A 15,520-nucleotide genomic window follows, 5' to 3' on the forward strand; every position below is an offset into this window, starting at 1 on the left:
TCCCCCTTATCTGATATTTAAGAGTAGAGCTTGGAAAACATTTTCTAAAGAGGGGCAGATGGTAAATACTTTAGGCTTTGCAGGCCATGCAGTCTTTGTTGCAACTATTCAATTCTACAGTTGCAGTGAGAGCAACCACACACAATACATAAATGAATGAGCTTGCCTGTGTTCCAGTAAAACTTTATTTACCCAAATGGGTGGTGAGCCAGATTTGGCACAGAGGACATAGCTTGTCCATTCCTGTTTGAGGACATAACTTTGCGGCAGTCAGTGCAATATGTTCACAATAATTAGATAAATAGGGCCCTACAGAGTTGGAATGGGAAAGAAAGAGGAAAGGAGGAAAGAAAGAAGTGGGGAGGGGGAAGAGAAAAAATAGAAAAGAAAGAAGGAAGGAAGGAAAGTGGAAAAATAATGGAAAGCAAGAGTGGAGAGCTTTGTGAAAGAGCATTGGGAGAGAAGGTTGGGTGACATCTGCCATACGGGAGGGGCATTGTCAGATTGGAAAAGGCTTGGCTTTGTCATGGAGCTAGCAGCTAAGTTTGGAGAGACCAGTTGGGGTGTGTGTATGTGTGTGTGTGTGTGTGTGTGTGTGTGTGTGCGTGTGTGCGTGTGTGTCTGTGTCTGTGGTGTGTAATGCTGAGACATACCCATTACCTTGTGAAAGAGGTGGCACTCTTTGAATCTAGCATGGTGCTGAGTACCAAGGGGAAACCCACTGAATATTTGTGGAGAAGGAAAGGAAGAGAAGGATTACCCTCACTTTATGGATGATGAAATTCCACTGTAGGGCCCTGATGCTGTGTGAGGTTGAGGACGCCATCACCATTTTCCTAGGGAATCTACAAGGAAACAGAATTCCATGAGGAGGATATTGAATTTCACTCCTTAGAGAATCTTCCAATGTCCTCACAGGTCCAGTCCTCCTCAGAGAAGGAGAAGGGTGTTGGTGGTCGTGGGGGGATCCACATAGCCCAGGCCTACATGATGCAAAGTGTTATCACATGGAAAAGGGAAGGGGGCCTTCAGTGCTTATTGTAGCTGCTGTTTCCGTGAGTTCAGAATCAGAGGCTGTATCTTTCCTGTCACACAGTCTCCCTCTTCCTTTCCCCTTTTGATTCTGAATTCTGATGTGGCAGCTAAGAGGGAGGAAAGCTGAGGATGGACTTCCACACTTGGGGCAGAAAATCAGATTCTGGACCTCTTTCCTGGAACTGGCTGGCTGTTGGCATCTTGAGAAGGCGAGCCAGGGTTAGGAAAGGGAAGTTGGGACGGTGTCTTCAGATAGGACAGCATTCTTCTCTGTGCCATCACATAGAAGGAAGAGAACTGGATTTTTAGGGAATCTGAGAAACTTGGAATGTGATTTAATCGATTAGCCAACAAATCTGTAAGATTTCACACAAGCCATGCACTTAATATAGAGCTGGATTACAGTTTGCACCAATTCATTAATTTTATCTCACAAACTAAAAATTTTGCTATGCAAATATATGCAAATCATATAGAAAAATAGCCTTCTTAGCCAAGCACACCAGTACCTGTTGGGGTTTCTTGTTGTTTCTTTGGTTTTGTTTGTTTGTTTCACGGGCACTGTGCCACTGGAGTGGAAAGTGAAATAAGAAATACATGCAGGATTTGAAATTGTTTGTTGAACAATATCCTGGAAGGTGATTGGAAGGCTTTCTCCTCTGACAAATACCATGGTGATTGGTGTGTCTCTTTTTTCCTCTTTTCCTGCCTAAAACAGAATGAAGAAGATGAGCAACATTTACGAGTCAGCTGCTAATACACTGGGAATCTTTAACAGCCCCTGCCTGACCAAAGTTGAGCTGCGTGTGGCATGCAAAGGCATTTCTGACAGAGATGCGCTTTCCAAACCGGACCCCTGTGTCATCCTCAAGATGCAGTCCCACGGGCAATGGTTTGAGGTAGGCATGTCCAAGGAAGTGGACAGAAGCGCGGCTGGGGGATCCATTCAAAAATGCTTTTGCATTGGCCTGTTTTCAGTGGTTTCTTTTGATGAGATGGAAAACTCTCGAATATGATCACATTTCTGCTTGTATCGTGATGTTTTGAGGCAGCGGTTTTAATACCCTGGATATTTTGAGATTTACCCTTCATCTGTGTGTTCGTTGTGGATTTAGTGATCCTGGGGAAGGGCAGGGAGGATTGCCTTTCAGAGGCCACATCACATAACATTTATTTTGGGGAGTGAAAACTTAATATTAGCTACATTCTACTGGGGGCTCATTGAGGGTCAGGTACTGCTCTAAGTACTTTGTGTAAAATAACTAAGTGGGTCCTCACAACAGTCCTCTGAGGAACAGAGACAGATGAGGAAATACAGAAAGGTTAACGATTTGCCCAAGATGATTCAGCCTGTAAGTGGAAAATCTAACACTTACACCCAGGCTGTTGGGCTCCAGAGCCTGAGCTCTGTATTGCTGTTCTATACTTATGGTGGGATATTTTATACTTTAGGGTGGTCTTGGTGGTTTGGGTGGCAATAACCGCAGGTTGAATTTTGCAGTTGGCTTTTGTTCCTTGATTTGAAACTCAAAACAGGTTGGATGAAGCCTGTTTTTTTTATGTTTTGTTTTGTTTTGTTTCATTTTTTGTTTTTGCTTTTGTTTTTTGTTTGCTGTTAGGTACCTGGTCTGAGTAAGCAATGTTTTAAAGCATCTTGAGGTGAATGGTGGGACAGGGAGGAGCAGGGCGTGTAGCAGAGGGAGAAGTAATCATCATCTCAGAGGCACCAGGTACTCAGTGAAATTTGCAGAAGGGATTGGAAGCCATGCTGAGCAGAGCAATAGGAGACAGCTACCTGCTTTGGGTCCCTTACAGCTAACTCCTCAAGTCTTCAATACTTCTCCCACCTGTTTGCAAATAGCTGGAAGTTGTTCTTCTAGGGGCTAAAATCTTCCATTCCACAGAAGAAAGGAGGCTCCAAAGGCCCGAGAGGCTGCGTGTTTGGTGGGTGAGCAGATGGAATTCAGGTGGAGGCAACTTGCAGAGGGGAATGCAGGACAGAGGAGCAGTTTGGGGGTCTTTACCTTCAGATTTATCCAGGGCTTATATTGTAAACATAAAACAGCGCTCACAGGTATCTTAATGTGTAATGTCTTTTTTCCCTTCTAAATATTCTCACTGACTCTGTTGGTGGGTTTTATTGTTTTTTATTTTTTATTTAACAGAATGGAATGGCAGCCTGAATTAGAAAAAACTCACTCCTTGAAAATTAGAGGAAAGAAATTAGAAAGAAGTCATCTCCTAATGCTCCCTTTACCTAAGTCAACTATTATTTGTGTATGTGTCTTTTCCTCTGGCATTCATATTCTTACACGATTCTTATCGTGCATATAAAATTTTCTTTCCTCATTTTATTACCTAGTAGTATGTTTTTCTATATTGCTGTAATATTCATAATTATAATTTTTAAAGTAGTAGAGTATCCCATCACATGAATTGATTTAATAAATTTCCTGTTTTTTCACTTTGAAGTTACTTCCAAAAATACCATATTTTAAACTGCAATGTTCATCTTTGTGCATAAGGCTTTTCCCTACTATTTGAATGAGTTCCTAGGAGACATTGTCAAATTAGAAGAATAGGTACAAAGGATAGGAAACTTTGGGGGCTTTTGGTACATATTGCCATGTTGCTTTTCTAGAGTGCTGTTTATTTTTTTTTTTTAAGATTTTATTTATTTGACAGAGAGAAACAGCCAGCGAGTGAGGGAACACAAGCAGGGGGAGTGGGAGAGGAAGAAGCAGGCTCCCAGCAGAGGAGCCTGATGTGGGGCTTGATCCCAGAACTCTGGGATCACGCCCTGAGCCGAAGGCAGACGCTTAACGACTGAACCACCCAGGCGCCCCTAGAGTGCTGTATTAAGTGTTACTCAGAGTATGGTTTGCACACACCTACCAGCTCACAAACTCTGTTACCAGTGCGCAGATAAGAAACTTGTGCCCCAATGTAAATTGATTCACTGCTTTCTTCATTTAAAAAGTCGCACTCTTTAAAAACAATACTGTCAGCTGAACGTCCAGCATATGTAACGATAGGCTGATTTATAATCTGGCACTTTGAGAAACACTTCTGTGATATACTTTACACTCTTTTAACAATATACATTCAGGATACAGTTAGAAAAACAGAGCCCATGGCAGGTAGCTAATAAAGGATTTAATTCAGGGAATTAGTAATAAAGGAGTTGGAAATGCTGAGAAACTAAATAGGGACAGTGAGGGAACGCAGGCAATAATAACAGGAGCCTATTACTTTGCTTAGAGTGTCATAGTAGAGTGCTGAGGCCAGCTTGTATAGGCTTGTGAAAGCTGACTCTTAAATATTCGGGAAATTTGCAAGCAGTTTTGGTGTGGGTATGTACATACGACATTGGCAAACACTTCAAATCAGGGCTCACCTCCCACCCAGAGCCAACCGTTACACATGTATCAGCAGACCACTGGGCGAGAGGGGCCAAAGAAGGAGATGGTAGTACCAGAACCAAACAGCCATCTAGTACCAGCTGGATTCATGGAAGGGGGCGCCTATCTGGTGGGAAGATAGAGGAGATGCAGATGGTGCTGGAAATGCTGCCTGGAAGGAGATGAGGATACCCCAGCGTCGGCCTGCCTGTTGCTCTCATGGTTCCCATTAGTGCCTTCCACAGATCTGAACTTGATGGAAGCCCGTTGACAAGGTTTGCGGGGAGAGGGTATAGAATGCACTTGAGAGCAAAGAGGTAAATGACCAGCACGTAAACCTTTGACAACGCACGGTAACTTGAATAATCATTCTCCCTCTTAGCAAGGAATGCATATTTGTTTAGTGCTAACACCTACTTTTCAGTACAAATTCCGCAAGTGGTCTTACGCTAGGAGTTAGAAGCACACCTGTGTGACAAGTTAAAATCATCCGACAGTCTATTTAAACCATGTGGCTACTACTATCTATGTTCAGTGAAGGCTAGCAAACATGGACAGTGCACTGGGATAACATTTATTGATGCGTGCATTTTCCTGTATCTACCCAACATGTCTGGATTTACAGAGAGGTTTCTATGTATACAATTACAGAATTGAGAGAAAGCCGTACAGAAGAGAATTCATGTTGTCTTTTTTATGGGGAAATCTGGTAATTGCCTAAGTGAAGGGAAAAAAAAGAGAGAGAGGCTAGGCTAATTTGCATAATGAAGAGATTGTTGAGGGGGCTGTGTCAGGGTGAGAGAGAGAAAAGTGGGTGAGCTTATCTTTCAGAGGGAATTTTAAAGTTTGGCAAAAGAGACTCTCTCTAGGTCAGCACTGTCCAGTGGAATTCCCTGTAATAATAGAAACGTTCTCCATCTGTGCTGTCCAGTGAGGTAGTCACCAGCCACCTGTGGCTACCGAGCACCTGAAAGGTAGTGTAGCCAAGGAACTAAAATTCTAAGCTATTTAATTCTAATTAATTGAAGGGTAAATGTAAATAGCCAGCATAGTTCTACAGTCTCTGGTGTGCTAGAGAATTTGGCTGGGTTGGGGAGAAGAGGAAAGGGAGTTTGTAAAAATGTTACAGTAGGCTCTTAATTTTACAACTTAAATGGTTTTTGGGGAGATGGAACTAGAGATTGACATTTCTTTTTTATTACTTGTGATTGCTGGCCTGTGCTTTTATAATGGACTTGCAGCAGGAAAGCACCCCGTTATGCCCTGGTTTACAGCTCAGGTTACTACTGCGATAGTTAGAATTGCCCTTAGATGGCCTTCCCATATGGAGGGGAACTGTTGGCTTTTTTAATTAATTGGCTGTAGCCTGTTAGCCCTGGAAGAGAACACTGGCCTCTAAAGTGATCATAAAACTGTAAAACTGATTTTTAGACTCAAAAAGACCTACAGTCTGACCTTCTGTGCTGTTAATAGTATTAAAGGTCAATGAGGATAAATCTAGGTCTTTGAAATATTGGAAATCAATTGGTCTGAAATGCACAAGAGACTGTTGCTCTTTGCAGCCCAGCAGAGTTTGGGATGAATATCCGAGGAGTGAGAAGACAGAGAGGATACTTTTGTTTCCTCCCAGAATATGGAGATGGGATGGTATTCTTGTTGGGTGAAATGTTCAGTATTTCTTTAGTGGCCATGATTTTAACTGTCAGAAAGGAAGGAAAAGAATACTTGTAGATTGGGAATGCATTCGAAATTGAGATTTTTCAGACTTACCATTTAATTTCCCTAATTTGGAATCATACCCCTTTAAAAAAATCTTCCCTGCATCCACTCCTGGCCACAGGACGGCAGTAGTATATGGTGTAGTACAGTGTAATGACATATAGACCACATTTCATTTTCCAGTGAAGTGTGGAAATAATTTCCTCCTACCTTCTGGTGAGTACTGATGTGTTCACTAGCTTCTGGAACTAAACATCGTGGCAAGTGGGAAAAATTAACACTACTCAGGGATTCAAAAGACAAGGGCCCTTGTGAACTAAAGACTTTTATTCAGTTTCCTGGAGCATATGCTCTATCCCCTGGACACACTGGGTGTCCTCCATGAAGCAGAGCTAAGCTCACAATGCCATGGTCCTTGGCAGAAATCCTAAAAATGGCATGTACTTGTCTTATTGGAAAAAGTCAAATTATTCCCACACTGTTAGGCTGTTGCTCCAATCACCTTTAATTCAATTTTTACATTTAATTTTAATATACAGTTAGTGAGTTCTTCCACAGGAAGCGCTAAGTAATTCTGAGAACTAATTACCATTGGATCAATTCCATATGAAAAAATGTCATATGAATCATGTGCTTTGGTAGATTGTTGGTAATAACAGTAATTGGTGGTAATAATTAGTGTGGTTATATCTAAGAGTTATCAGTGGACTCTAATGCAAGGTTATTTTATTTATAATAATATATCCATATATTTATATTTACAAAGGCCATCTACCTGTATTATTTCATTTGCTTCTTACAGTAGTTTCATCAAAAGGTGTTACAGATATTGAAATTAACTCCTGCAGGTATTAGGTATCATGAAAGAACATGGTTTATACCCTCAAAGACCTCAGAGTCTCTTGGAAGAACTCACTGTCTTAGAGGTTCAAATGGTCATATGACCTTGAGGAAGAGGGCTCAAAACAAGGTCGGGACTTAAATTAACTCTTCCTTTCCCTGCACGTGTGGTGGGTAGATGTTTCATGGTGTCTCAGCCTATCTATAACCAATGTTGTGGGTGGACCCACTCTGTGGTTCTTATGATTGCAAGATGTCTTTCAGCAATAACCATCAGGGAACTTTGAAAAAATAAAGGTTTATTACTTATAGAACCTGGAAATTAGATAGGACACCTGCCTTGGGTAGAATGAAAGAGAGGGAGTGTGGACACAGGCCTGGGGTACAGTTTTTATTGGGGTTGGCGTTGGGAGCCTAGGGTTTTGCAGGCTCACTCTTTATTGATGAATTTAAAATGTAGGAATGGGAATCTGAAGTGCAGGAAGGGAAAAACAAGGGGCCCAAATGGTCAGTTTCCAAAATCAATCAAGATTTCTGAAACAAAAGAGCATCAGTACGGGGAGGTGGCCTGGCTCTTTATGAAGTCCTGTGTTTTTTGAGATAGTCCTCTTTGAAGTGGGTGCCTATTTGAAAGCCTCAACAAGCAGCACCTGGGTGAGTCAGTTAAGCATTTGCCTTCAGCTCAGGTCATGATCCCAGGGTGCTGGGATCGAGCCCCATGTCTGGCTCCCTGCTCAATGGGGAGCCTGTCTCTCCCTCTCTCTCTGTCTGCAGCTCCCCCTGTTTGTGATTTCCCTCACAAAAAAAAAAAAAAAAAGAAAGAAAAAAGAAAAAGTTTTTTGAAAGCCTCAACAAAGGAAGCTTAAATCAGGCACCTGCTTTACCAAAAAACAAAAATAAAACAAAACAAAACAAAGCAACCGTCAGGGCTTTTATTACATCAGACCATCTCAGGGTGCATAGGCTACCTTTACGTGGGGTGGGGATAGAAATAAATCGCTGTTTCATCTCTCGTTATTTTCCATCCTCTCTCCCTGCTCCCTGCCCACCCAGATGTAGGGTGTGGTTGCCGTATGATCCAACATCACTGCTAACAACATACAAGGGGAAATATGAGTCCATGGCGCTGGGCTTACCCACTCCCAAATAAATGGGATGTGAACTTTTTCAGCAATTTGCCTTTGGCTAGAGGGCTCATGGAAGAGTTCTGTGGAGCAAGTCTCTTTCATGCTTGGGACAGTAGTAAGCCATCACCCTTTTGTGTATGAGCCAGGAAGATGAAGCCCAAAATAGTAGTTTTACCTGTAACCTGTAACAGAGATACTCAATTTTCCATCGCTCCAAAGTGCTAGAATTTTATAAAAATGGGTCAAGTATGAACATTTGGGTGACAACAAAATAAAGTAGCCATCTGTATATGTTGATACCAGCTAGGAAATCTGTCATTTTACATACATTCTTTCTAATCCTCACAACTACGCTGCAAGGGAGACTTGACTAACCAGGTAAGGACACCGAGACTGAGCAGAATTAATAAATCACCGCAGGTCACACAGCTAGTAAATAGTAAAGTTGGAATCTGGTTGAATCAGGCTGTATTTTCATCACCTTACCAGAAGTGACCAACTTGAAGCTGGAGGCCTCTGTCTAGTCCCACACATATTTTGTTTGGCCTTCATGATGTTCAAACAAGTTTGTACTGTTTGACAAAACCTAAAGATCAGGATATGTCTTCATAAAACTTCAGGTTTCTGGTTTCTCTGAGTAACCAGAAAACCTGGCAACAGGGAACGTTTAGTCCTTGTGTAGCAGTGAGCTGGATGTGGGCAACAGCTGCTCATATCCAGAATATGAGTTTGTCCTCATGCTTCCTGCTGGCCCAGCCTGCCCCACTCCCTTGCCCTACTAGCATGGCCCCCAGGGGTATTTGAGTTGAGACTACACTCCTGCACCTGCCCGGGCTGGGTCTCTGAAACATAGTTAACCTCTCAATTGTGGATACAGACAAGAGCTGAGAAATGAAAAATTAAGTCAATTAAAGCATTCCCTCTGGGTATCACAAACAACCTCCTTTTTCGAAAGATTTTTCTCTTCACACTTTCCTGACTTGCAGCATTTCGGTGGCTAACACCTAGCATGACAGATGATAAAAAACAACAGTTTTCTTCAGTTGTTCACAAAGTTTTCACTGTGGTTTCGCATCAAACTCCCATTTGGGAAAAGTTTGGTGCTGCTTTCTACCTCCCCCTTAGCACGTCCTTAATAAGAATAATTTCTTTCCTTTAAAAAGGTGATATTAGAAATCTTACTCCAAGCACTGAATAGAAAACAAAATGAAACAGTAGAACCAAAAAATATTTCCTCCCTGCTGCCCGAGGTCACATCCCTTTGACCAGAGACTGCAGTTGTGATACACTCGAGTAAACGGAAAGAAGAGAACTGCATTTCATAAGATGCTAAGTGGCTTTCTGATCAGTGACATCTCAAAATTGTCAATGTCATGGTGTCTGAGAGTGGAATTGCACGAGATGGGAACTTGGGGGCTGCAAATGAGGAAAAAATTTGAACTGAAATCTTATGTTGACTATCGATTCTCTTATGTGCCTTGGAGATGATTTATCAGCTGGAAGAATAATGTCTGGCCTCCTGAAGAGAGGAAAGTGCCATGACATGGGCTTCATTGCCTCCTTAGGTTGGAGAAGTGGTGAGCCACACTCTGGACATTCAGATGGAGCATTGGTCGCTATGACTTTTTACAAGTGACCTTGAGTCTCATGATGAGTATTTGGAAGATGAAAATGCAGTTCAAGGAAAGAACTTCAGGAGGCATTTATGATTTAGAGCCTCTGCCTCTAGCTTAAACCACCTTCAGCATCTCCAAGGGGATGTTTTCAACATGGTTCCTGGGTTCCTGTTTTAATGTTTAACTAGACTCACCGCTGATAATCATCTCCTTAAGAAAATCGTATTTCCTGTGTAATTTCAATCCATTTACTCTTTTTTATTAATTGTAACGGTGGTTTATTAAATGATACCTTAAAATATGTTGAGAGTAGTTATACGCTGTATCAGGTAATCTCCTAAGTACTTCATATGTGTCATCATATATAATTACCCAAACAACCTTACAATTTGGGCTCCCTGTATATTTTATAGAGAGGCCCAGGAGAATTAAGTAATTTGCTCTCAGGGCACCTAAGTGGTAAGTGGAGGAGTCTTAACAAATTGAACCCAGACTGTCTGACTCCAGAAACTATGCTGCCACTAAGCTTCACCGCCCTCCTCCGAGAATAATGACTACCATCCTCCAAGTGTCTGCCGTGTGCCATGTCCCAAGTCTCTCCGTGGGTATTCATATAATCCTCATGACAGTGTTAGAAGATGGAGGCTGTGCTTCCCATTTTACAGGCAAGGAAACTGATACATAGGAAAGCAAATGTCCAAGGTCACAAGAAGAGGACGAAGTAGTGATAGGATTTGAACCCAGGCCTTTGAGTCTCCAGTGCCCATGCCACGACTCTGTGCCTCTCTCATCCTGGCCTCTTTGGAGGTAGAGTAACCCCATATAATGCGACTAGTCATTTAAAATGAACATGTTTGGGGCACCTGGGTGGCTTAGTTGGTTGAGTGTCTGACTCTTGATTAAAGCTCAGGTCATGGTCTCAGGGTCCGGAGATCAAGCCCTGTGTCAGGCTCCTTGCTCAGTGTGGAGTCTGCTTGAGATTCTCTCTCTCTCTCTCTCTCTCTCTCTCTTCCTGGGCCCTTCCCCCCACTCATGTGCAAATAAATAAATAAATAAATAAAATCTTTAAAAAATAAAATGAACATGTTTCCCTCTCCTCAGAGAACCCAAGAATTCATTTAAAACTGCATTTATTTTTTTAAAGCAGAAATTAAGTTTGTTTTGGTAAATACTGGAAACATCCTCCTCATCCTCCAATTTATATGGTTTCAGCCTGACTTCCTGAAGGTTCCCAGTGGTGCATGACATAGGGGTCCTGAGTTCAGGCTATTGAGCCAGACTATCTAGTTTGAAGTCCTAGCCCAACCATCGTTATCTGTGCCATGGGCAAATTACCCAAACCTTTCTGTGCCTCAGTTTCCTCACCTATAAAGTGGGTATCCTAATGGTACCTACCTACCTACTGTTATGAGGATTAAATGATTCAATGCTTGTAGAATGCTTATAATAGTACCTGATACAACAGAGTTATGCTCAATAAGTGTTATGATTATGGAACATTAGTCATTTTTCAAGAACTGTTTTCTAAATAAAGATGTGCTCTTTGGTCCTCAAGTTTTCTGAGGACTGATGCAATTAAAAGAGCCCTGTGACTAGAGGCAGAACTTACCTACACCATTAGGCTTATTACTGGTGCCTGAGGAAAGAAGTTTGATTTAAAAGGATTTTCTTTATGTGTTTGTATGTGAAGTGTACAGGCAGCATTGTAACTATGTTGAATGGAGTCAGGAGATGATGCCTGAAGGATATTGCCTGCCACTCCGGGATGAGAACATGGAGTGAATGGTTTGTAAGCAGGCTCTGTTAGCCTCTGTTTCCTTCCTTACATCTTTTTGGTTTTAAACTTTGTGTTCCTCTTCTTTTCTTCTCTCCCCCTTTCTTCCTCTGGGGAGAGTGAAGCGGAGAGGGGCAAGGAGAGATGTAGCTGTGATTAGTGTTGGAGCCGGGGGTCTCCCTTTGTCTTCTCTCCTCCACCTCAGGCTTCATCTGGATTTATCCTCCTCCTGGAGGTGACAATATGGGAAACAGAGTAAATTACGTGAAAACACAGCTTCTTTCCACCTAGTTTTCTCCTCTGTCTGCTTCAAAAGCAACCTGAGGGTAGATGAGGTAGCAAGTTTTTCTTGTTGGCATTTTAAGCCATAGAAATTCCTGGAATGAGATTGAAGTTCTTCAGTGTCTTTATTTGAACCTTAGAACACAAATAATTCTCAACTTCCCCATTCTGAGTCACCGCACCATTTGCTTTGAAGACTTATAAATAGTGTTCTTGGGGGGGGGATAACTACTTTGGAGGTACTGCAAACATTTGTTTGAAATATAAATATAAATATTATTTTTTGCTTCTCAACTTTGATGAGGCAATTTGCATATAAAATGCAACCAAAAGCATCCATTTTGGATGTGTAGTTGGATGAGTTTTGACAAAAATATACACACTTGGGTAACTACCATCCCAATCACGATATAGAACGTTTCCTAGTATATTTGTTAATATTTAAAATACATAACGGAAAACAACACAAATAGTTAAGTTTCAACACATCAGAAACCACTAACTCTCAGATTGTGTTCCCATTGATTGACATGATAGTGACAGAAATTTCAACTTATGAAATGTATTTATACTAATAAAAAGATCACCTTTAACTCTTACACAGAACTGGGGTTCTGTGTAGGATTTTTAAAGGGAAGATATGGTTCCATAGCTAAAAAACATTTGAAAAGTCAGAGAAAGAGTACCATAAGAAGCAGGGCGCCTGGGTGGCACAGCGGTTAAGCGTCTGCCTTCAGCTCAGGGTGTGATCCCGGCGTTATGGGATCGAGCCCCACATCAGGCTCCTCTGCTATGAGCCTGCTTCTTCCTCTCCCACTCCCCCTGCTGGTGTTCCCTCTCTCGCTGGCTGTCTCTATCTCTGTCAAATAAATAAATAAAATCTTTAAAAAAAAATTAAAAAAAAAGAGTACCATAAGAAGAAAAATAGACCCACAGCTGGTTGAGCTCAGAATCAAACTAAATTATTTATGCTGTGACTCACCAGGCTTCAACCTGAAATCCCTGTGGCTGACAACTTAGGAAGCTGCCATTGCAGCCAGGCTTGATCGGAAGTCAGTTTGGAAACATGACTGAGGTCCAGCACAGGTTAACTGTGTGACCTTAGAAAGTCACCTAACATCTCTGAGCCTCTCCTACTGCCTTGTGTCTAAATGGTTGTTGTCGGGATTAAATGATTGGCTGGCAGGACAGTGAAGTGGCTGACGCTATCCACTCTGGAATCAGACCCCTTGGATTATCCATGTCACCTTATGCAAATGCCTCTGCTCTCCTGGGCCTGTGTTTTCAACATCTGTAACACAGAGACAACAACAACAAAACCCTATTCTGTGGGTTTATTATAAGGATGAAATGAGATGATGCGAGGGAATTGCTTAACATAGTACCTGGGTCATAGTGAGTGCTTAATAAATATTAAATACCATAATGTTTATAGGAGATAATGTGTGCAAAACTAATGTGGCTAGCACATCACTCAGCGCTCAGTATATGGAAGATATTATCAGGTAATGTCTACTTCAAGGTGTGTTTAATGCCAGCGACAAGGTTTTCATTTGCTGCCCAGCCCAACAAGAATTCTTGGTCCCATTTGTCTGTGTAAAATAAGAGAACTTTCAGTGGGAAAGTTGGGCAAGTCTTTAAGTTTCTGCCAAGTCTCTGACTAACCACTTTGATCGATTGGTTTCATCTCCCCTGGTCAGGAATTATCTGGGCCTCCTCATCCCCTGCATTCCCTGCATTTTGAAGAAGATGGATAGACTCAGAGCGACTTCATTCCACTTGTCCATGCTCTCTAATCTGTGGGCGGGAATCAGAGAGGCCAAGCTGATAACCTTACCTTTCCATCTTTACTTCTGTGCCAACACCAGCCCCCACTATTTGGTAGTCTTAGGGAAGAAGTGACAAGAAAAATGTTCCCTTCTGGAAACTCCAGATGTTCTCGGGGTCAGTTTATAGGCTAATTAAATATTTTATCTTGATTCAAGCTCAGAAATGTTCAGCTCTCTATCTTGGCTAGTCTGTTTTCAAACACTTGATATTTCAAGAGCTTCCTCTCATCTGAGAATTTAGTCTTAGATATTTTCTTCTTGAATGTGAAGACTAGTTCTTCTTGTTGAAAGATTACAGCTTTGGAACTGTGTGTCGAAGCAAAAAATTCTGATACCTTTTTAACCTTCCTTTGGTGAATTCTAGCCCTTTCAAAACAGCTTCTGGGAAATGGATTTATGGTGGGGGAACCTATTTAAGCTTGCCCCGATTGAAGATTTACTTCAGCCAGTTTGTTCCAATGACTACTTTTGCATAACAATTAGCCCAAAATTTAATATCTTAAACAATCATTTTGTTAGATTATTGGATTCTGTGCGTTGAGACCCCAGACAGGGCACAGTGGGAATGGTTTACCCCTGTTCCACAACGTCCAGGGCCTCAGTAGGGAAGACCGGAAGGCTGGCAGTGATTTAAGTCTGGCGTGTCAAATCATGTGAAGGTGTCTTCACTCTCGCGGAAGGCTAGAACTTCTGATTAGAGCATCTGCATGTGGCCTTCCATGAATAGGCCATCTCAGGCTAAGGACAGAAACCCATCCTTTTGGGTTGGGTTAGATGTTTGTCACACAGTTAAAAAAAAAAATCTATATCTGGAAATGTTGATTAACTAAGGAGCCCCATCTTACCATTACATGATCCTATGATTACCCTAAAGGGTATAAATAGGGGGAATGTAGGCATATTTATAATCTTAATTCCCATTTAGGGTACTGTCTTGGAAGTTTGAAAGATTCAAGTATAGAACTTGTAAAAGGAACAACTTTTTACTCAGAGTGTTAGACTTAGGAAATGCATAGCTTCAAGAAGTACAACAGAAAGAAAGTATAAGTTGAAATCTCTCTCTTGATTTTGAACACCAGTTTAAATAATAATGTGTATATCTGCTACCACCACTAGATAAAACACAGAAGAAGAAGGAAAAAAAAAAGAGTCACTGGTATCTACATAGTCCTCCCACATTTTCTTTCATTGATTCCTCACAATAGTCTAATATTAAATTCAGTGCTATTATTTTTACTGCTAATTTACAGATGAGAGAACTGGAAGTCAGGGTTGTTGTACCAATGTTTCCAAGGTTATATGGTCAGTATGTGTGGAACCTGTCATTTAAAGTCCTCTGACTTCAAATTTCAAAACCTTTGGTTGTACCATGAGCGCTCTCCTGCTGGTGCCCATTATTCCAAGTCCTGCCCCCTTTGTAGAAGCCAGTGCATCCATCCATGGCTGTGGGAGCCACCAAAGCCCAAACACAATCATCTTCATCTTCTTGCTACTCAATCCCTCTCTTGCCCACTCCCTACCTGCTACCTTGAAATTTGCCCAACCACATTTTCCAATACAAATATGTATTTCCACAATAATTTTTTAAAAGATTTCATTCATTTATTTGAGAGAGCGAGCACAAGCAGGAGGAGGGGCAGAGGAAGAGGGAGAAGCAGGCTCCCCACTGAGCATGAGGGGCTCGATCCCAGGACCCCGAGATCACGACCTGAGCCGAAGGCAGATGCCCAACCAACTGATCCACCCAGGTGTCCCATATTTCCACAATAATTTACTGGCAAAAGAGAAGTTCATCCTATGGGTATATAATCTATGATAAGTAGTAGAAATTGCTATGAAGGAAAATGAAGCAGGGATGAGAGTAGGGAATGATGGGAGGACTAGTTTAAAAATCGTG

General features: G+C 41.7%; 1 protein-coding gene across 1 annotated transcript in view; it reads left to right on the top strand.

The window, feature by feature from the left end:
• The window catches only part of CPNE4 (copine 4), a 472,213-nt gene that overhangs the window by 132,957 nt on the left and 323,736 nt on the right, over window positions 1-15,520 (top strand). Inside the window, exon 2 of the mRNA XM_026497018.4 lies at window positions 1,754-1,934. Coding sequence (XP_026352803.3) covers window positions 1,755-1,934 — 180 coding nt within the window. The 5' untranslated portion in view covers window position 1,754. The remainder of the gene's footprint in view (window positions 1-1,753; window positions 1,935-15,520) is intronic.

The sequence above is a fragment of the Ursus arctos genome, unplaced genomic scaffold (genome assembly GCF_023065955.2).
Source record: "Ursus arctos isolate Adak ecotype North America unplaced genomic scaffold, UrsArc2.0 scaffold_20, whole genome shotgun sequence".
Classification (NCBI taxonomy): domain Eukaryota; kingdom Metazoa; phylum Chordata; class Mammalia; order Carnivora; family Ursidae; genus Ursus; species Ursus arctos.